Source organism: Artemia franciscana, chromosome 7, assembly GCF_032884065.1.
Source record: "Artemia franciscana chromosome 7, ASM3288406v1, whole genome shotgun sequence".
In the NCBI taxonomy this organism is placed as follows: domain Eukaryota; kingdom Metazoa; phylum Arthropoda; class Branchiopoda; order Anostraca; family Artemiidae; genus Artemia; species Artemia franciscana.
The window spans coordinates 35982608-36005256 of NC_088869.1; the positions used below are offsets into that span (position 1 = coordinate 35982608).

Sequence of the window (22649 nt, forward strand, 5' to 3'; positions counted from 1 at the left end):
TAGAAATTACAGACCGGGACACCGGGACACAAATGACGACCAGGACACTAGGACACAGGGAATATAAATGACGACCGGGACACTCAAAGAGAAATCACAAACTGGGACACCAGGACACAAATGACGACCGAGACACAGGGAATATAAATGCTATTTATATGCACAGACAATGGGACAGCGAAGAATATTGTATATTCGCATGTTTTACGTAGTTAAAAATATATATTTATATCTATCTCTATTCACAGGTGGGACACAGGGACACAGCTACAATGGCGCGTAACTAAAATGGCGCGTAACGACTTACGCGCGCGGCGGGGCTTGGGGGGTGCGAAGCGCCCCACCAACTAGGTGTTGGGGTGGCGCAAAGCGCCACCCCAACAGCTAGTATATATATATATATATATATATATATATATATATATATATATATATATATATATATCTTCTATGTATATTATATATATGTATATATAATGAAAAGAGAAATCATCAATGTAACAGCACAAAAAAAAGAAAAAAAAAGGAAAAAGAAAGGAGATAGAAGGAGAAAGGGAAAACTGTTTTCCTAAATTAGTGGCTAATATAGACCAGCACTTGAACGAGGCCTTAACCCTACTCATCCATACAACCACATAGGTCAAACAGCATAGCCTTACACAATCATCCGAAAACAATAATCCATGGACAGGCAGTCATGTCGTCAATAAGTATAAGTTGTCATTTACCAAACAATAAAAACACTAAAGACAAATAATTCAGAGGCAACAACCCAACACAAGGGTTCATCAGGAGAATACGCTTGCCTATAGGGTTTCGGCACTTTAAATTCTCTACCCAGTTTAGTGTTTGGCCTACCACAGAATATCCATAGCATCCCCGTGTCAGGTATCACCCCCAAAATACATGCCTATGAAAAAAAACAAAAAAAAACACCAAATGTAGTTAAAAACATATATATCAATCTATATTCACAGGTGGGACACAGGGACACAACTAAAATGGCGCGTAACAACTTACGCGCGGGGGGGTGGGGGGCTTGGGAGGGGGTGAAATACCCTCACCAACTAGGTGTTGGAGTGGCGCGAAGTGCCACCCCAACAGCTAGTATATATCTATATATATAAAAATAAGTTGTCTGTGTGTGTGTGTGTCGAGTGACGTCATGTTTGTGTGTCGACTGACGTCATGTTTGTCGACTGACGAAATTACAAACCGGGACATCAGGACACAAATGACGACCGGGACACCGGGACATAGGGAATATAAATGACGACCGGGACACTCAAAGAAAAAGCGACCGGGACACAAGGAATGTTCGATTAGCAATCACCATCAACAAAGCACCGGGACACAAATGACGACCGGGACACAGGGAATATAAATGACGACCGGGACACTCAAAGAGAAATTACAGACCGGGACACCGGAACACAAATGACGACTGGGACAAAAATGACGACCGGGACACAGGGAATATAAATGCCGACCGCGACACTAAAAGAGCAATTACATACTGGGACACCGGGACACAAATGACGACCGGGACATATGAATGACGACGGGGACACAGGGAATATTCGATTAGCAATCACCGACTTACGCGCGTGGGGGGGCTTGGGGGGGGGGCGCGAAGCACCCTTACCAACTAGGTGTTGGGGTGGCGCAAAGCGCCACCCCAACAGCTAGTATATATATATATATATATATATATATATATATATATATATATATATATATATATATATATATATATCGTATCGGGGCCCGACAAGCTTCTTTATATGGACCCTCATTGTCACTTGTCTTAATTAGACCATTAATTGGAAGAAGTGCCTTTGTAAAATTACATTTATATCGGACCTTTGTGGTACGGTTAATGGGGCTTCTGCACCCCTCCAAATTGAAGGGGTGATCTAGATGGGATCTAGAACCCGTGTTTACATTGCGAAAAATTTTGAGAATGAGACCAAATTTGTTTCCAAAGGACTTTTTTTCATTTTGAATGTAGGGATAGAAAATATTCAAAATCTGCAATATTTGATGTTAGAATGATGTAAAATGGACTGAAAGTGATTTAACTTAAATGGATGAGTTAGATGGGGCAGAAACCCCATTTACTCTACTACTGACGTGTAACTTTTGCCTTAGCTTGTCGTTTGTCATTATGAAAGACAGATCACCAAACCTTTGTTTCTTTTAGTTGTTCCCGTGGTAAGACAAAAACTTCCTTCTCTCCCAACAAATTATCTAGTCTAGGTTTTAGATTTTTAAAGGTATGGTAGACATTGATGACCTTAGGTCTATCCACGTCAAAATCCAAAACCACATCGTCATCGCTATCATTTTCAATTTGTTTGATTCGTTTTACCATGGCTTATCTTTCGTCATTACGAAATACACATCGCCAAAACTTTTTTTAAACGAAGGTATGGTGGGCATTGATTACCTTATTCAGGTCAAAATCCCAAACCCGATCATCATCGCTATCATTTTCTAGTTTGACAAGTTTCGATTCTTGCTCTCCGGGCTGATTTTCGTTAACTAGCTCATATGCTCTGTGTCTCATTTCTTCTAATTGCATGTGTCTTTGCTCTTCATTTTTGTTTTTACACGCCTTCGTTATTCTTCTAGCCACGTTTGTATTTGCTCTTAATTTTCATTTTTGATTTGCTCACATGCTCGGTGCCGCGTATCTTCTAACCGCGTGTGTCTTTGCTCTTCATTTTCATTATTAACACGCCATCACTTTTCTTTTAACCGCGTTTGTCTTTGATCCTTGTTTTCATTTTTGACTCGCTCACATGCTCGATGCCTCATGTCTTCTAACCGCGTTTGTCTTCGCTCTTCATTTTCAGTTTTGACACGCTTTGATTGTCATTTTCGCATATCTTCTAGCTGCCTGTGTCTTTGCTCTTCATTTTCATGTTTGACAAGTTTTTGGATTTTGATTACTTCACACAATTTAGCAATGACCTTTGCTTTCGGCCAGGTCGTTGATTTTCACATATTATGACGTTTCATAGTTGAGGTTTTGTTCAAAAGAATCATCATTTATAGTAACTGCAACTGCAGATTTACTTTTTTGGGCTTTCCAACAGACATTATCTTATATAAATAACTGATGTGTTATAAAATAAGTAATCTTAAATATGCTATGCATAATATCATATATAAGAAATTGCTTACATGATGTCATAAGAAATACTTATATGATGTGCCAACATAGTCCATGACATCATTTGCAAAAACCAAAATTAAGGCACTTAACGAATTTCCTCAGACTTGTGACTTATCCAGATCTTTTTTTTTTTTTTTTATGCAAGAATATCCAAGGATGCCAATTTTTCCGGAAAAATATGGAACCGTTTTCGAGAACGTACATTCATACACAATTATTACTCATTTATAAAGATAGTGTATATATATTTAATAGTCAATCCATATTCATATATTTTGGTCAAAAATTTTGGGTGTAATGGAATTTTTTCCTTTTTGATGTTATGAGACATAAAACCAAACAGCTCGAAATAAGCATCGTTTTCAATAAAATGCAAATTATGCCCTGGTATTACAAAGGCACAAGAGGCTTTAGGTCTACTCCTCTTTGTGGTACTTTCTCTTCATATCGCAATTTCTATTCTTTTTGGGTTGCATTTAATTAATGATGGTGATATATGGTGAAAAAGTATTTCAGAATCAATTGTAAGATTATGCATCTTTGGTTTTTTAATTTAGACCTTTAAGAAACATTATTTCTTTTTTTTTAGTTACAGGAAATATTTCAGCAATCGATTCTGCGATATCAGACTGGTCAGAAAAAACGTGTGTAAGGTTTTACGAGCTCTCCGATCCAAACTTACCAGAAGGAAAAAACAGTACTTGGATAAAAATCCAATCAAGTGGACCAAGAATATGCAACTCTTACGTTGGAAAAGTTCTAGATGGCCCGCAGCCTCTTAACCTTGGAGATGGCTGTGACACGGTACAATCTCTTTGCTTTAGTATAGAGGGGTATTCAAGTTTATCAACACATGGGCTATGTATATATATATATATATATATATATATATATATATATATTTATATATATATATATATATATATATATATATATATATATATATATATATATATATATATATATATATATATATATATATATATATATATATATATATATATATATATATATATATTTATTGGTGGGGGCGCTTTGCGCCCCCCCCCCCCGCGCGCTTAAGTCGTTACGTGCCATATTAGTTACGTGCCATTGTAGTTGTGTCCCTATGTCCCATCTGTGAATATATATATATATATATATATATATATATATATATATATATATATATATATATATATATATATATATATATATATATATATATATATATATATATATATATATATACTAGCTGTTGGGGTACACCTAGTTGGTGGGGGCGCTTCGCACCCCCCAAGCCCCCCCCGCGCACGTAAGTCGTTACGCGCCATATTAGTTACGCGCCATTGTAGTTGTGTCCCTATGTCCCACTTGTGAATATAGAGATATATATATATATATATATATATATATATATATATATATATATATATATATATATATATATATATATATATATATATATATATATATATATATACTAGCTGTTGGGGTGGCGCTTCGCGCCACCCCAACACCTAGTTGGTGGGGGCGCTTCGCGCCCCCCCCAAGCCCCCCGCGCGCGTAAGTCGTTACGCGCCATATTAGTTACGCGCCATTGTAGTTGTGTCCCTATGTCCCACCTGTGAATATAGATATATATATATATATATATATATATATATATATATATATATATATGTTTTTAACTACGTAAAACTTGCGAATATACAACATTATTTGCTGTCCCATTGTCTGTGCATATAAATAGATTGTCAGGTTTACCGACTCTTGAACATGCAACATATAATGGTCCATGGGAAAACAATCCGTATTCAGATCTATACCTCATGATTCTAATGATTGCCCTTGAGCTTTGTTGATGGTGATTGCTAATCGACCATTCCCTGAGTCGCCATCGTCATTTATATATCCCCCTGTGCACCCCGACGTCCCCTTTGTAGTTATGTCCCTGTGTCCCGGTCGTCATTTATATTCCCTGTGTCCCGGTCGTCATTTGTGTCCCGGTGTTCCAGTCTGTGATTTCTCTTTGAGTGTCCCGGGCGTCATTTATATTCCTTGTGTCCCGGTCGTCATTTATATCCCCCTGTGCCCCCCCGGCGTCCCCATTGTAGTTGTGTCCCTGTGTCCCGGTCGTCATTTATATTCCCTGTGTCCCGGTCGTCATTTGTATCCCGGTGTCCCGGTCTGTATATACATTCGTTTTTTAGTTTTGTTTTTCTCCTTTATTTTTTTCCTTTTTTCTTTTTTTCTTTTTTAGTTTATTTAGATTCTTAGATTTTTTAGTTTTTTTATTAGTTTTTAGTTTTTTTGTAGTTTTTACCATTTTTTTAGTTTTTTTAGTTTTTTTTTACTTATGTCCTGGTCGTCATTTATACTCCCTGTGTCCCGGTCGTCATTTGTGTCTCGGTGCTTTGTTGATTGCTAATTTATATTATATTTATATTTATATTTTTTATATTTATTAATATTTTTTTAGTTTTCTTTTTCTCTTATTTTTCAGTTTTTTCCTTTTTTTTAGTTTTTTCTTTTTTAGTTTTAGTTTTTTTTTGTTTTTTACCTTTTTTTAGTTTTTTTTAGCTTTTTTAGTTTTTTAGCTTTTTTAGTTTTTTTATTAGTTTTTAGTTTTTTTTTAGTTTTTGCCTTTTTTTAGTTTTTTCAGTTTTTTTTAGTTTTTAGTTTTTTACCTTTTTTTAGTTTTTTTTAGTTTTTTAGCTTTTTTAGTTTTTTTTCTTTTTAGTTTTTTTTGTAGTTTTTACCTTTTTTAGTTTTTTTTCTTCTTTTGTATTAGTGTGAAATAATTCAGACGTCATATGCGGACAAACACGACGTCACTCGACAGACAGACAGACAGACATAACCCACAAACAACTTATTTTTATATATATTTATTCATATTTTTTTAGTTTTCTTTTTCTCTTTTATTTTTCAGTTTTGATATTTCTTAAAAGTATTATTGGTACGCCTATTTTTAGTTGTAGCAGGTGTGGTGGACACCCTGAAGGATCTATGGAATTTAAAAATTCAGATGGATAATTAACCGCTTCATTTGGTTCCGAAATACAAATTAACTGCGTAAAACTTGCGAATATACAACATTCTTCGCTGTCCAATTCTCGCTGCATATAAATAGATTGTCAGGTTTACCGACCCTCGAACATGCAACGTACAATTGTCCATGGGAAAAACAATCAGTATTAAGATCAATACCACATTTTTCTAATGATTGACCTTGAGCTTTGTTAATGGTGATTGCAAATGCTAATCGAATTGGGAATTGCAATCTTTTAAATTGAAAAGGCAGATCTGTTGGAATCATGGGAATGCGAGGAATAAGAACAGCCTCACCCTCAAAAGGCCCTGTCAGGATTGTGGCCTCTATTAGGTTTTCCATTGTTTTTTTTACGGCAAGTCGAGTGCCATTGCAAAGCTTTGGTGGGTTTATATTTCTTAAAAGTATTATTGGTACGCCTATTTTTAGTTGTAGCACGTGTGGTGGAAACCCTGAAAGATCTATGGAATTTAAAAATTCAGATGGATAATTAACCGCTTCATTTGGTTCTAAAACTGTGTCGACTGACTTGTAAAGGACTGCCTGGTCTTGAATCTTGGTCAAAACAATATTGTTGATTTCGTGGACGTCTATATTTTTGGGTGTGAGAATCGCTCTTTCACTTAGCCATTTATTATTTTTATAATTTTTTAGAATATTCGGAAATACTTTTTCAATCAATTCATTTTTGGACGTCACTAAATTACAGAAATCAGCAGGTAGTTGTATACGTCCTGAAATTGAGTCTACTGGGAGCTTTCCGTTTCCCATTGCCAGCAATTGATCTGAAAATGTTTGACCAGAGTCATCGTTTTGCAATCGGACACGCATATTTGTAGTTAATTTTAATGTTTTTACGTGTGCCCATAAATTAGAATTTTTCAGGCAAGCATTCATTTCGTCTGCAGGAGTTGATCTAGGTATTATAGGTAATGTTTGCCTGAAATCTCCCGCAAGCAATATTAAGGTGCTGCCAAAGGGTTTCGACTTCCCTCGCAAATCTTTCAAGAATTGATCCAGAGCCTCGAGCGATTTTTTGTGTGCCATTGTGCACTCATCCCAAATAATAAGTTTGCATTGCTGCAATACTTTACCCATCCCAGATGATTTGGAAATATTGCACGTGGGAGTTTCTGTAGAATGCAAGTTCAGAGGCAATTTCAAAGCGGAATGAGCAGTTCTTCCACCAGGCAGCAATGTTGCGGCTATTCCGGACGACGCAATTGCCAACGCTATATCATTTTTAGATCGAATTGATGCCAGAATCAGTTTTATCACCAACGTTTTACCAGTACCTCCTGGCGCATCCAAAAAGAAAATTTCTCCAACGTTGTTATCGACACAATGCATTATCGTATCATAAATATCTTTTTGTTCCGACGTTAACTTGGAAATGTTATTTTGTACATACGACAATAGATCACTCGTACTGTAACTTTGTTCACGATCCAATTCTACACATCTCGAAACAGCAGCGATACGGTTAGGTGAAGGCATTCCCAAACCCTGAAGAGGTTTGTTTGCCATACTTATGCACAAATCTTCTATAACAACTAAAGTGTAGTTATAAATTTCTGATGTAAAATCAAAAGTCATGTCTGACGTCTCTAACTGTTTTCGATGAAGTATATCTTCGGACATTTTTGACTTATATTTTTCCCATAAATCTGTAGGAGCTGATGGAGAGCAAGTTGTTAAAATGATGCCAAACAATGCACGAATTTGACTTGGGGTTGACGTTTCGCACGCGTCATTGATGCAGTTATCCCAGTGTTGGTCATTCTCCAATAAATTCAGAGCTTGGCATGCACTACGGTAAGTGTCATGTATAGTACCATTTACAGTCCTCAAATACTCAAAGGATGTCGGACCGGGTACATTCACCAAAAGCAGGCGTAGAAAGAAGCATTCATGTTGATTGGGGTGAACGGTGTAGAGTCTTCCTATCGTGGTATCTTTGAAGATGGTAGGTTGGCCGTCGACTGACTTACCCTGTTTTCGACGTTCAAATACTTTATTTTTAGTATTCCACGTGTAATACGAAGGCACTTCAGTATACAGCAGTTTTTTTTGCAAAAGAATCATTTTTACAAAGCGAAAAAAAAGCTGTTAATGTTGTATCCGGTGGATTCAGGACTCTTTGTTGCACGTTGGTTTCCGTGAAATAAACACGTTGACCATTCTGTAAATGTACCGCTAAGTGAACAACAGCTGGACTACGTTCATGTATCGGAAATGAAAGAATTCGCCAAACAGCTTCATTACTGCTTATGTATCTTCCAGCCTGATATTCTACGATTTCATCGAAATCTTTGATTTCGGACTGCAAGCCAAAAACTGCCATGTCACTGCCTTTGTTGACGTATTTACATATGTATTTGATTGCCTTTACGGAATTACAGTATTCAACGTTTATGTGTGCATTAAATGTTTTTGATAATAAAGGGTAATATGGAACAACCCACTGGTTATCTACTTCGATGGTGGTACCGTTACGCTTCTTTATTATTGCTGTTTTACCGCCATCTTCAGTAGATCTTCTTCTATATTGTGGGTAACCATCATTGCCAGTAATTGTTTTTGGTACTAAAAGTCGAGGATATTGCTTTGTGCACCTTCCTTTGGCCATGCATTTTTCGTTCAGTGCACCGCAAGGTCCATGTATCATATTTTTTACAATAATATATCATGTAACCCCTTATCGACATTTTTATCAGGTATTTCAGCGGAAATCACATCATCAATTTCGTTTGAAGTAATTTTTTTATGTAGCCAGATTAGTATATGTGCGTGTGGCAAACCTCGTTTTTGCCATTCCACTGAGTAAATCCAGCATCGCACTGACCCAAACAGTTCATGTTTTACAAGGTAGTTTATCGGTGATTTCAACTTTTGCCGGAAGACACGTGCCGTAATGTCATGCCTATGAACCGCCGATTGTCCTTGAAGTAAAAGCTGCAGTATCTCGTCCCAAGATTGATTACATGTAAATGTAATAAATAAATCTGGACGACCATAGAGACGAACATACGCAATAGCATCTTGAGCATATTCATGCATATGACGGGGACTGCCAGCATATGACGAAGGTAAAATTGTTAATCTTCCAACGTTTGTGGTATTACCGTCATTTATAACTGCATCTCGCAAATGAATGTATTGTTCAGAGCGGAGCTTGGTCTGATTCAGGCGGATATATAGCAAACGTTCTGATTCAATTTTAGCATACATATCCACGACAAATTGGTGAAACAATTCACGGCATTTTAAAATATAATTTTCTTCATCCTGCCGAATCATTAGTCTATAGGAATAATAATGCATTGCACTGCATTTCTTATTCATTTCTTTGTTAGTGGCTGGATTCATCAATTTAATATTAAAGTGATAGCCGTCGGCTCCATCCCAAAAAATGATAGGATATTGTAGGGCATCGTAGCATCGATGAGTTTCAGCAATTCTTAACAACTGAGCGTTTCGCTTATGTAGAATAATATCTCGAGGGAAAAACTGATCACCGACCATAACGATTGCCACTTCGTCGATAGTCGGAGCATTGTATCTACGCACATGTTGGCCAGGAGGCGTTTTGTCAGCGGAAATAACAATTTTATGAGTATCAGTAGGCATCAAATCGATGGCTGTTTTGAACAGACGCACTAACTTATTATTTTCGTGGAAAAGATGTTGCAATTGGGAAACGATTGTCCTTTCAACGTTGGGAGAAAGTTCGCAACGTGCATTCAATTCAGAATTTCTATCACTGATGAAGTACAATTGTAAAAATTTATGATTCTCGCCTGAGAATGGTAGAAGGGACCCTGCTTTATGATAAATTTGCCCTTTTACTTTGAAAGTAGACATAAATTGATCTGGATTTTCGATTTGGGCTCCAAACGACGTCATTTGGAAACATGAGTTGTATTGTCTGATTTTTGACAAAAAACGCTTAGATTCTGACGTATTTCCAGTAAGGAAAGTCTTCAATGGCTCTGGTGGTGCAGCCAATAGAGGAAGTTTAACTTTTCCTGAGGCGCAACACATTACCATTGTTTCACCATTGAATTTCAAGGCCTTGCAATAGGGACAAATTTTAGACATTGTCCCGATTTGAACACATCTACTCAAGCTATAATCATCGACTGGGTTGTACCTGAATGCCAGGCGATAACTTTCAGATTGCTCTGATTCCTCGGCACGCTTTCTTTTCTTACTTTCTCTATCAGCCTCAAGCCTGTTTCCCTGCTGTTCTTTTGATTCCTCGGCACGCCTTCTTTTTTTACTTTCTCTTTCAGAAGCAAGTCTGGTTTCGCGTTGCTCTGGTAGTTCCTCGACACGCCTTCGTTGACGTAAATTGCACATTCTTAATCTGGCCATTTCTCTTTGAACCGCAAGCCTGGTTTCGCTTTTTGGTAACATTCTACCTTTTTCAATGTTTTTCAATTTTTCAGTGTTCATTCTAACATTGATGTTAGAAAAAAATTTTACGTACCAAGCATGCAAACACTCGACAATTTATAATAAAACTCAAAATTATAAATATCTGTTATAAGGTTTTCGAATTACTTTAATCTATTGTCAAAATATATAGAAATATTTATGCAATTACCAGTTTCTACATTTTTAGTTTCAGTTTGCTTTTCAGTTTAGTTTCATTTTTATATATATTTAAGATATAATCTGGCGTAACGGACAGACAACTTATTTTTATATATAGAAGATAGATTTATATATATATAGATACAGTTTCTTCTTTAGTTTTTTTTCTTTTTTAGTTTTTTCTTTTTTTAGTTTCTTCTTTTTATTGATTTGTTTTCTTCAATTTCTCAATGTTCATTCTAACATTGACACTTGGAAAAATCTTTACGTGCCAAGCATGCTAAAGCTCCAACAATTTAAATTAAACCTCAAATTTGGGGTATCTGTTTTAAGGTTTTCGAATTACTTTAATCTATTGTCAAAATATATTGAAATATTTGTGCAATTCCCAGTTTTTTTTTTAGTTTTTTCCTTTTTTAGTTTTTAGCTTTTTTAGTTTTTTTTAGTTTTTTATCTTTTTTATTTTTTTACGTTTTTTCTTTTTAGGTTTTTTCTTTTTTTAATTTTTTTAATTTTTAATTTTTTTTTTTAGTTTTTTCTCTTAGTTTTTTTTTAGTTTTTTACCATTTTTCTTTTTCGAATTACTTTTATCTATTGTCAAAATATTTCGAAATATTTATGCAATTTCCAGTTTTTACATTCTAGTTTGTTTTCTTTTATATATAAAGAAGATATAATCTAGCGTAACGGACAGACAACTTATTTTTATATATATAGATATATATATATATATATATATATAAATATATATATATATATATATATATATATATATATATATATATATATATATATATATATATATATATATATATATATATATATATATATATATATATATATATATATATATATATATATATATATATATATATATATATATATATATATATATATATATATATATATATATATATATATATATATATATATATATATATATATATATATATTATATATATATAATATATATATATATATATATATATATATATATATATATATATATATATATATATATATATATATATATATATATATATAATATATATATATATATATATATATATATATATATATATATATATATATATATATATATATATATATATATAATATAAATATATATATATAATATATATATATATATATATATATATATATATATATATATATATATATATATATATATATATATATATATATATATATATATATATATATATATATAATATATATATATATATATATATATATATATATATATATATATATATATATATATTATATATATATATATATATATATATATATATATATATATATATATATATATATATATATATATATATATATATATATATATATATATATATATATATATATATATATATATATATATATATATATATATATATATATATATATATATATATATGTTTTTAACTAGGTAAAACTTGTGAATATACAACATTCTTTGCTGTCCCATTGTTTGTGCATATAAATAGATTGTCAGGTTTACTGACTCTTGAACATGCAACATATAATGGTCCATGGGAAAACAATCCGTATTCAGATCTATACCTCATGATTCTAATGATTGCCCTTGAATATATATTCCCTGTGTCCCGGTCGTCATTTGTGTCCCGGTGTCCCAGTCTGTGATTTCTCTTTGAGTGTCCCGGGCGTCATTTATATTCCTTGCGTCCCGGTGTCCCGGTCGTCATTTGTGTCCTGGTGTCCCGGTCTGTATATACATTCGTTTTTGAATTGGTCTTTTTTTTAGTTTTTAGTTTTTTACCTTTTTTTTAGCTTTTTTAGTTATACCTCATGATTCTAATGATTGCCCTTGAGCTTTGTTGATGGTGTTTGCTAATCGAACATTCCCTGTGTCCCCGTCGTCATTTATATAACCCCCTGTGCCCCCCGGCGTCCCCTTTGTAGTTGTGTCCCTGTGTCCCGGTCGTCATTTATATTCCCTGTGTCCCGGTCGTCATTTGTATCCCGGTGTCCCGGTCTGTATATACATTCGTTTTTGAAATGGTATATGATGAAATAAATTTTTGTATTTTTCCCCTTTTTATCTTTTTAGTTTTTTGGTTTTTACTTTTTTTTAGTTTTTTTAGTTTTTTTTCTTTTTTCTTTTTAGTTTTTTTTATTTTCATTTTTTTAGTTGTGTTTTTCTCCTTTATTTTTCATTTTTTTTCCTTTTTTCTTTTTTTCTTTTTAGTTTTTTTAGTTTTTTAGCTTTTTTAGTTTTTTATTAGTTTTTAGTTTTTTTTCTTTTTAGTTTTTTTGTAGTTTTTACCTTTTTTTTAGTTTTTTTAGTTTTTTTTTACTTATGTCCTGGTCGTCATTTATACTCCCTGTGTCCCGGTCGTCATTTGTGTCCCGGTGCTTTGTTGATGGTGATTGCTAATCGAACATTCCTTGTGTCCCGGTCGCTTTCTCTTTGAGTGTCCCGGTCGTCATTTATATTCCCTATGTGCCGGTGTCCCCGTCGTCATTTGTGTCCCGATGTCCGGGTCTGTAATTTCGTCAGTCGAAAACATGACGTCAGTCGACACACAAACATGACGTTACTCGACAGACACACACACACACAGACAACTTATTTATATATATATATATATATATATATATATATATATATATATATATATATATATATATATATATATATATATATACATGTTTTTAACTACGTAAAACTTTCGAATATACAACATTCTTCGCTGTTCCATTGTCTGTGCATATAAATAGATTGTCAGGTTTACCGACTCCTGAATATGCAACATATAATTGTACATGGGAAAACAATCCGTATTCAGATCTATAATACATTTTTCTAATGATTGCCTTGAGCTTTGTTAATGGTGATTGCTAGTTGAATATTCCCTGTGTCCCCGTCGCCATTTATGTATACCCCCTGTGCCCTTCCGGCGTCTCCGTTGTAGTTGTGTCCCTGTGTCCCGGTCGGCATTTATATTCCCTGTGCCCCGGTCGTCATTTGGGTCCCGGTGTCTCGGTCTGTAATTTCTTTTTAAGTGTCCCGGTCATAATTTATATTCCCTGTGTCCTGGTCTTCATTTCTGTCCTGGTGTCCCGGTCTGTAATTTATCTTTGAGTGTCTCGGTCGTCATTTATATTCCTTGTGTCCCGGTCTGTAATTTCATAAAGTCTTCAATTGTTCTGGTGGTGCAGCCAGTTGAGGAAGTTTAACTTTTCCTGAGGTGCAACACATTCCCATTATTTCACCACTAAATTTCAAGGCCTAGCAATAGGGACAAATGTTAGACATAGTCCCGATTTGAACACATCTACTCAAGCTATCATCATCGATTGGGCTGTATCTGAATGCCAGGCGATAATTTTCGCGTTGTTCTTGTGATTCCTCGACACACTTTCTTTTGGCGTTATCTCTTTGAGCCGCAAGCCTGTTTTCAGGTTGTTCTTGCGATTCCTCGGCACGCTTTCTTTTGGTATTATCTCTTTGAGCCGCAAGCCTGTTTTCACATTGTTCTTGTGATTCCTCGGTATGAGTTTTTTCGGTAATTTCTCTTTTAGCCGCAAGCCTGTTTTCATGTTGCTCTTGCGATTCCTTGGCACACTTTTCTTTTGGTATTTCTCTTTGAGACGCAAGCCTGTTTTCACGTTGCTCTTGTGATTCCTCGGCACGATTTTTTTTGGTAATTTCTCTTTGAGCCACAACCCTGTTTTCACGTTGTTCTTGTGATTCCTCGGCACGCTTTCTTTTATTACTTTCTATTTTAGCCGCAAGGCTTTTGGCATTATTTCTTTGAGCCACTTCCTCGGCTGTTTCTTCTCCCATTGTAGGATTTATACTAAAATTTCTCGCACGATTTGATTCCTCGGCTGTTTCTTCTGCCATTGTAGGATTTATACTGAATATTCTCTTTGAATCACAAGCCTTATATACTTACAATGGCGTCATATACAAAGCCTTATATACTTATAATGACGTCAACTTATAATGACGTCACATACAAAATACATTCATGACGTCATAATGAACAAGCCTAATAATGACGTCAGTCGTTAAACATACATACCACTTATTTAAATATATATAGATACTCGGTTCTAATACTCGGAAATACCTTTTCAATCAATTCATTTTTGGACGTCACTAAACTACAAAATTCAAAAGGCAGTTGTATACGTCCTGAAATTGAGTCTACTGGGAGCTTTCCGTTTTCAATTGCCAGCAATTGATCTGAAAATATTTCACCAGAGTCAGTGTTTTGCAATTGGACACGCATATTTATAGTTAATTTTGCATATAAATAGATTGTCAGGTTTACTGACTCTTGAACGTGCAACATATAATTGTCCATGGGAAAAACAATCCGTATTCAGATCTATACCTCATTATTCTAATGATCTGTCCCTGTGTCCCGGTCGTCATTTGTGTCCCGGTGTCGCAGTTTGTAATTTCTCTTTGACTGTCCCGATCGTCATTTATATTCCCTGTGTCCCGGTGTCCTGGTCGTCATTTGTGTCCCGGTGTCCCGGTCTGTAATTTCTATTCGAACAATCCCTGTATCGCGGTCGTCATTTATATATCCCGCCTGTGCCCCCGGTGTCCCCGTTGTAGTTGTGTCCCTGTGTCCCGGTTGTCATTTATATTCCCTGTGTCCCGGTCGTGATTTGTGTCCGGGTGTCCCAGTCTGTAATTTCTCTTTGAGGTTCCCGGTCGTCATTTATATTCCCTGTGTCCCGGTCGTCATTTGTGTCCCGGTGTCCCGGTATGTAATTTCATCAGTTGACAAACATGACGTCAGTCGACAAACAACTTCATGACGCATACAGCTCAATCCTTATAATGACGTCAGTCGACAAAGATGACGTCAGTCGACACACAAACATGACGTCACTCGACACACACACACACAGACAACTTATTTTTATATAGATAGATGTTCGCCACGTGGGAGTTTCTGTAGAATGCAAATTCAGAGGCAATTTCAAAGCAGAATGAGCAGTTCTTCCACCAGGCAGCAACGTTGCGGCTATTACGGACGACGCAATTACCAACGCTATGTCAGTTTTTGATCGAATTGATGCCAGAATCAATTTTATCACAAACGTTTTACCAGTACCTCCTGGCGTCTACACAATGCATTATCTTATCATAAATGTCTTTTTACTCAGACGTTAACTTAGAAATATTATTTTGTACATACGACAATAGATCACTCGTGTTGTAACTTTGTTCACGATCCAATTGTACACATGTCGAAACAGCAGCGTTACGATTAGGTGAAGGCATTCCCAAATCCTGAAGAGATTTGTTTGCCATACATAAGCACAAATCCTCAATAATAACTAAAGTGTATTTATAAATTTCTGATGTAAAATCGAAGGTCATATCTAACGTCTCTAACCGTTTTCGATGGAGTATATCCTCGGCCATTTTCGATTTATATTTCTCCCATAGCTCTGTAGGAGGTATGTCATTTTTTGATCGAATTGATGCCAGAATCAATTTTATCACAAACGTTTTACCAGTACCTCCTGGCGCATCCAAAAAGAATATTTTTCCAACGTTGTTATCTACACAACGCATTATCTTATCATAAATGTCTTTTTGCTCAGACGTTAACTTAGAAATATTATTTTGTACATACGACAATAGATCATTCGTGTTGTAACTTTGTTCACGATCCAATTGTACACATGTCGAAACAGCAGCGTTACGATTAGGTGAAGGCATTCCCAAATCCTGAAGAGATTTGTTTGCCATACATAAGCACAAATCTTATAATAACTAAAGTTTAGTTATAAATTTCTGATGTAAAATCAAAAGTCATATCTGACGTCTCTAACCGTTTTCAATGGAGTATATCCTCTGCCATTTTCGATTTATATTTCTCCCATAACTCTGTAGGAGCTGAAGGAGAGCAAATTGTTAGTATGATTCCTAACAATTCACGAATTTGACTTGGAGTTGACGTTACGCACGCGTCATTGATGCAGACATCCCAGTGTTGGTCATTCTCCAATAAATTCAGAGTTTGGCATGCACTACGGTAAGTGTCATCTATAGTACCGTTTACAGTTCTCAAATACTCAAAGGACGTCGGACTGGGTACATTCACCAAAAGCAGGCCGAGAAAGAAGTATTCATGTTGATTGGGGTGAAGGTTTAGTCTTCCTATCGCGTTATCTTTGAAGATGGTAGGTTGGCCGTTGACTGACTTACCTTGTTTTCGACGTTCATATGATTTATTTTTAGCATTCCATGTGTAATACGAAGGCACTTCAGTATACAGCAGTTTTTTTGCAAAACAATCATTTTGACATACCGAAAAAAAGCAGTTAACGTTGTATCCGGTGGATTCAGAGCTCTTTGTTGCACGTTGGATTCTGAAAAATAAACACGTTGACCGTTCTGTAAATGTACCGCTAAGTGAACAACAGCTGGACTTCAGTCATGTATCGGAAATGAAAGAATTCGCCAAACAGCTTCATTACTGCTTATGTATCTTCCAGCCTGATATTGTACGATTTCAACGATATCACTGATTTCGGACTGCAAGCTAAAAACTGCCACGTCGCTGTCTTTGTTGACATATTTACATATGTATTTGATTGCGTTTACGGAGTTACAGTATTCAACGTTTATGTGTGCATTAAATGTTTTTGATAATAAAGGTAAATATGGAACAACGCACTGGTTATCTACTTCGATGGTGGTACCGTTATGCTTCTTTATTATTGCTGTTTTACCGCCATCTTCAGCAGGTCTTCTTCTATATTGTAGTTAACCATCATTGCCAGTAATTGTATTGGGTATTAAAAGTCGAGGATATTGCTTTGTGCACCTTCCTTTGGCCATGCTTGGTGATTTTTCATTCAGTGCACCGCAAGGTCCATGTATCATATTTTTTACCACAATATGATATAAGCCCTTATCGACATTTTCATCAGGTATTTCAGCGGAAATCACATCGTCAATTTCATTAGAAGTAATTTTATCATGTAGCCAGATTAGTATATGTGCGTGTGGCAATTCTTTGAGTGTTTACTCTACTTCCCTGGTTTTTACAGGGCGTAGTTATTATTTATAAATTGGATTTCATATTTTTTTCTTTTTTATTCTAGGCTATTTCTATTTTTCTAATTTCTATTCTTTAATTTCTGCCTCATTCTGTGCTGATGACACCTTGCTTCATGCAAGCAGAATTTTTGAACCTTTGACCAGTTGTATCCAAGATTTGCTTCTTTGGTTTGGTCACGATTGGTCAGTTTGGCTTTGGATTTTATCATCTTTTCAAATGTGGTCTGAAAAAGTATTCAGTAGGTAAAGGGTGAGGTAGATTCTTTAGCTACAAATATAAGTGTGTTCTGAGGTCTGTAAGGCATTTTGTCCAGGCATCTTTTACAAGCTGACTTCCAAGATTTCTTGCGGTATCTTCAGCAACCAATCGGACAAGAGCTGAGATATCGCTGCCAACTGATTTGACAATCTGTTAGACTAAGTAAGCACTAGACTGGCAAAAAAAAAAAAAAAAAAAAAAAAAAAAAAAAAAAAATGCAGGTTTTCAAGTTAAAACAAAAGCTTGTAGAGTCGAATTCACTTATGCTTAACAGCATTAGCAAAATATAGAAAAACTATGGTCCTATCTTTTTGGATATTATATACACAGGTCGACATTAAAATGGAAATCTCAACAGTTTCTTCGGGCCTTTGCAAGGGTGGTCAAATAGTGCAAAGCAAGAGAGACCATATCCAGTGGTAGCTTTAGCCCTGGACAGGGTGAGCAGCTACCCCCCCCCCCCCACAGTTTTAAAGGGGGCTAATAAACATAAGCTATATTTCGCGAGAATAGTACTTCAATTAATTCCAAATGCATGTAGTTTATATCGGATATTAAATTCCTTTTATTCTGTATATTTACCTATTTAACACAAGATGCTTAATTTGCAAGAAAATGTTGCAATTGTAGTTTTTGTTTGTCACAAAAACATTATTTATTTACAAAGTGGGGGAATTCCCTGCATTGATCTCGTGATTCGCGAATCATGGGGCAATTTGTTATGCTCAGTTGGCAATGCTCCTGACACTAACCTGTCAGTTTCGTCTGTCACCCAAAGCTTTAGGGCTAAAGATTTTAGCAGTCATTTCGCCTGTTAAGGTGATACAGACCATGTTGCTTCCCAGTCTTACTTCGACTCTATCGAAATGCCTATGCCTGTTTAAGTAGAAATAGCAGATACAATCTCTTCTTTTAAGTCAGTTCCAGAACGGGGATGCTCTTTGAGAAAACATTTCATTTTGCTTCGTGAAAGCTTTGTTCTCGTAGAAAATGTCCTCCTTCCCCACGCGGTTCTGCAGTTTTGTCAATGGTCAAAAGATTTCTCGGGTGGGAACTTGAAAGGCTTTGTAGGCTATTTACCAAAATTTTATCACTTGGTTAGGAATTTCATCTTGGAACACGATTTCGCTTTCATTTTGCTGCGTGAAAGCTTTGTTCTCGTAGAAAATGTCCTCCTCCCCCACGCGGTTCTGCAGTTTTGTCAATGGTCAAAAGATTTCTCGGGTGGGAACTTGAAAGGCTTTGTAGGCTATTTACCAAAATTTTATCACTTGGTTAGGAATTTCATCTTGGAACACGATTTCGCTTTCATTTTGCTGCGTGAAAGCTTTGCTCTCGTAGAAAATGTCCTCCTCCCCCACGCGGTTCTGCAGTTTTGTCAATGGTCAAAAGATTTCTCGGGTGGGAACTTGAAAGGCTTTGTAGGCTATTTACCAAAATTTTATCACTTGGTTAGGAATTTCATCTTGGAACACGATTTCGCTTTTGCTGAACCCATGCATTTCAGTTGATTCAGACTGGCAGGCGTTTCATTTTGAGATGCATTTGTGTACAGGGTTATTTCATTAAAAGAAAAATGCAGCGTAGAACAGTCACTTTAATTTTCTTTTTGTATTCTTTGATGACAGTTTCTGGATGTAAAATCGATCTACATGGGATTTACTTTCTTAAATACCACTTTGCTAAATAAAATTTCGGTTAATAATTCTGTATTTCTATGTTTTCACTTCATTTATAAATGAATATCTTGAAATTTTGATCCAATACAAGTTAGGGCTACTGGGCCACATAGGGCATCAAAGGGGTGGAATGTGATTCTTCCATTGGTTTTCTGCCCTTAAAATGGTAGTAAACTTTGTTATTGACTACGGGTTGAGGCTTTTACCAGGTTTCTATTGGTCTTTATTCATATTAAAGCCGTTGACGCTTGTTAAGTCAACGGTATTACTGACTATGATCAATGCCAATCCATTGATCATGGTAAATACTTGAAGGTATAGCCTTATGTTGCTCGGTCAATGTTTAATATGGCCGTGTTTTGAGTATTTATACTAGTTGTAAAATAAAAAAATTGTGCGCTTTTACACATTTTAAATTTGTGTGTATTACTGTGGCCTTTATATGACGGAAGAAGACTAAATTCGCTATGGGTGGCCTTTTTATTTTCTGACTTTCTTTTTAGTTACCTTCTTTTCAATGAAAATGTTTAAAACCCAGAGGGTATACCCTATTTCAGTATATGCACTCTCTTCGAGAGGACATTCTAAAATCGGAATAATACAGAGAAGATTAGTGAGGCCTCTGCGCAAAGATGACACTCAAAATGTGAAGCTTTTTACGAGACAAGGGGGTGTGCATTCTTTGAAATATTTTTTTTATGAACATTTAAGGATCAAGATAAATATATCGGGGATGTACATAAGGTGGGTAGGGGGGGAGCTCTGAAACTTCGAGAGTATACACATTTTTGTTACAATCAATCATAGTTACTTTATAACACTGCTATCCTTTTCTGTTTTTTTTTTAAACTCTGTATTCCTTCAAAAAAAACACGCCTCTCCTTGAAACAACTTTGTGGGTATTTGTTTTATATAGATCGATGAGGTTCTTTCTCTTTTTCAGAAAGAGACTGCTACTCACGAAATCGGCCATGCTCTTGGGTTTTTTCATGAACATCAACGTCAAGATCGAAATGAATATCTGAAAATATTTTTAAGTAATGTGGAAACAGATAGAGAGAACAACTTCGAGATACCCAATGGAATTGACAACTTTGATGTCCCTTACGACTATTTATCCAACATGCACTACTCATGGAATGTAAGTAACGACTCTTATTCCTAGGTCTCTTCTTTATTTTAGTGTAAAAATAACTATTTAAAACAAAATTTTTCAATTAGTTGCTTTTCAAAACTATGTTAGAAATTCTTGTATATGATATTAAATTAAACAAATATTTCATGTTAGAGAAAAGATTTAATTTTTGTAACAGTTTACATTAAGTTGAACTTAATCTTGAGACTTTAACTAATTAAAATGTCAGTGTTAAGCATTAGGAAATTGGTCAAAAGTCGTATTGTGAAATAAGTAAAGAAGTAGATATATACGGATTGACAATAAAAAAAAACTGTATATTTTTGTTTAGCTAGGAACATCTGTGCTACTGAAATCTGTATTTTGATCACTGCTACTCGTAAAAACGAAACACTTATAATACCCCTGATAGAAAAAAACAGAGGAAAAATCTCAAATTGGAGAATAAAACCAAAATGAAGAGCGAAACGAATGTTTCACTTGCTTTAAACCAGTTGTTTTTAGCACATAATATAAAATAAAGTAACTAAAATAACTAAAAATAAAAACTAAAATAATATATGAAATCTAGAATGAAAATTAACTGAAATTAAAGTATAAAAACTAAGAAACGAAACAATGTCTATATATAAAATTCAAATGAATTACTACCACTTTGATTGAACACTACAGAGTTTCACGGGCAGCGCAATAGCGCTGCCTAAGTAAAGAACGATGGTGGCACAATGTATTATCTGTTCGATTGGGAATTTATTTTATTTGTCGAAAGTGATTGTAGGGCAAATAGCCCCCTCACGCCTATGATTTACCCAAACACATCCAATCAAAATTTTGATATAGGTATTTTGTTCAGCGTAGTTGAAAGAACCAGAAATTTGTCTATAAAGATGAAAACCCCGCCACAGTCTTCAGGGTAATGGCTGCGAGTTATGCTCTAGGGCCACATAAGGTTCTTATAGAAAGGGTGGTCTTCAGAGGTGGCTCATTGAATTGGTTACTGGAAGTTCTAGAGGTCTTTTTAAGATTCAAAATTATAGGAGGGTAGTAGTCCCCCCCCCTTATGCGTCGCATTTTCCTTAAATACATCTGACAGAAATTTTGAGATATTCATTTTATTCAAAATAGTCTAAATATCCCATAACAAGGCGTTTGGGGTTGACACAACCCCTCAGAGCCTCAGGGCAAGGGCTGTAAGTTATGCCCAGGGATATTTAAGGTTTTTATAGACGGGAAGGTTGTATGAACTTTAGAGGTGGCTCATTTGGTTGAAAATGACAGAGGGATACTAGCCCCCGCCCTATCCTCGACTACCTCTATTTTCACCAAACGCATCTTATTGAGATTATGAGATAGCCATTTTGTTCACGAAGTTCAAAGAACATATAACAAAGCCTCTAGTGTTGACACAACCCCCCAGAGCCCTTGGGCAAGCGCTGTAATTTATGCCCAAGGGGTTTATAAGGTTTTTATGGAATGCGTGACCATATAAACTTCAGACGTGGCTCACTTGATTTGAAACTGGAAATTATAGTACCCCTTTTAAGAGTCAAAAGGGATTTCAGAGCAACCAGCCCCCCCCCCCCCCCCACGTCCATCATTTCCCAAAACAAACATCCAAACAAACTTTTTAGACAAATAAGTTTTTTGGTATTGTTGAAAGGTTCAGTAATTTTGCGTG

The 22649-nt window shown here is 35.4% G+C and overlaps 1 protein-coding gene and 1 pseudogene across 1 annotated transcript in view; both read left to right on the top strand.

The window, feature by feature from the left end:
* The window catches only part of LOC136029213 (blastula protease 10-like), a 118168-nt gene that overhangs the window by 44032 nt on the left and 51487 nt on the right, over nt 1–22649 (top strand). The window contains exons 3-4 of the mRNA XM_065707412.1: nt 3771–3985; nt 20780–20977. Coding sequence (XP_065563484.1) covers nt 3771–3985; nt 20780–20977 — 413 coding nt within the window. The remainder of the gene's footprint in view (nt 1–3770; nt 3986–20779; nt 20978–22649) is intronic.
* Nucleotides 20401–20494, top strand: LOC136029787 (U6 spliceosomal RNA; annotated as a pseudogene).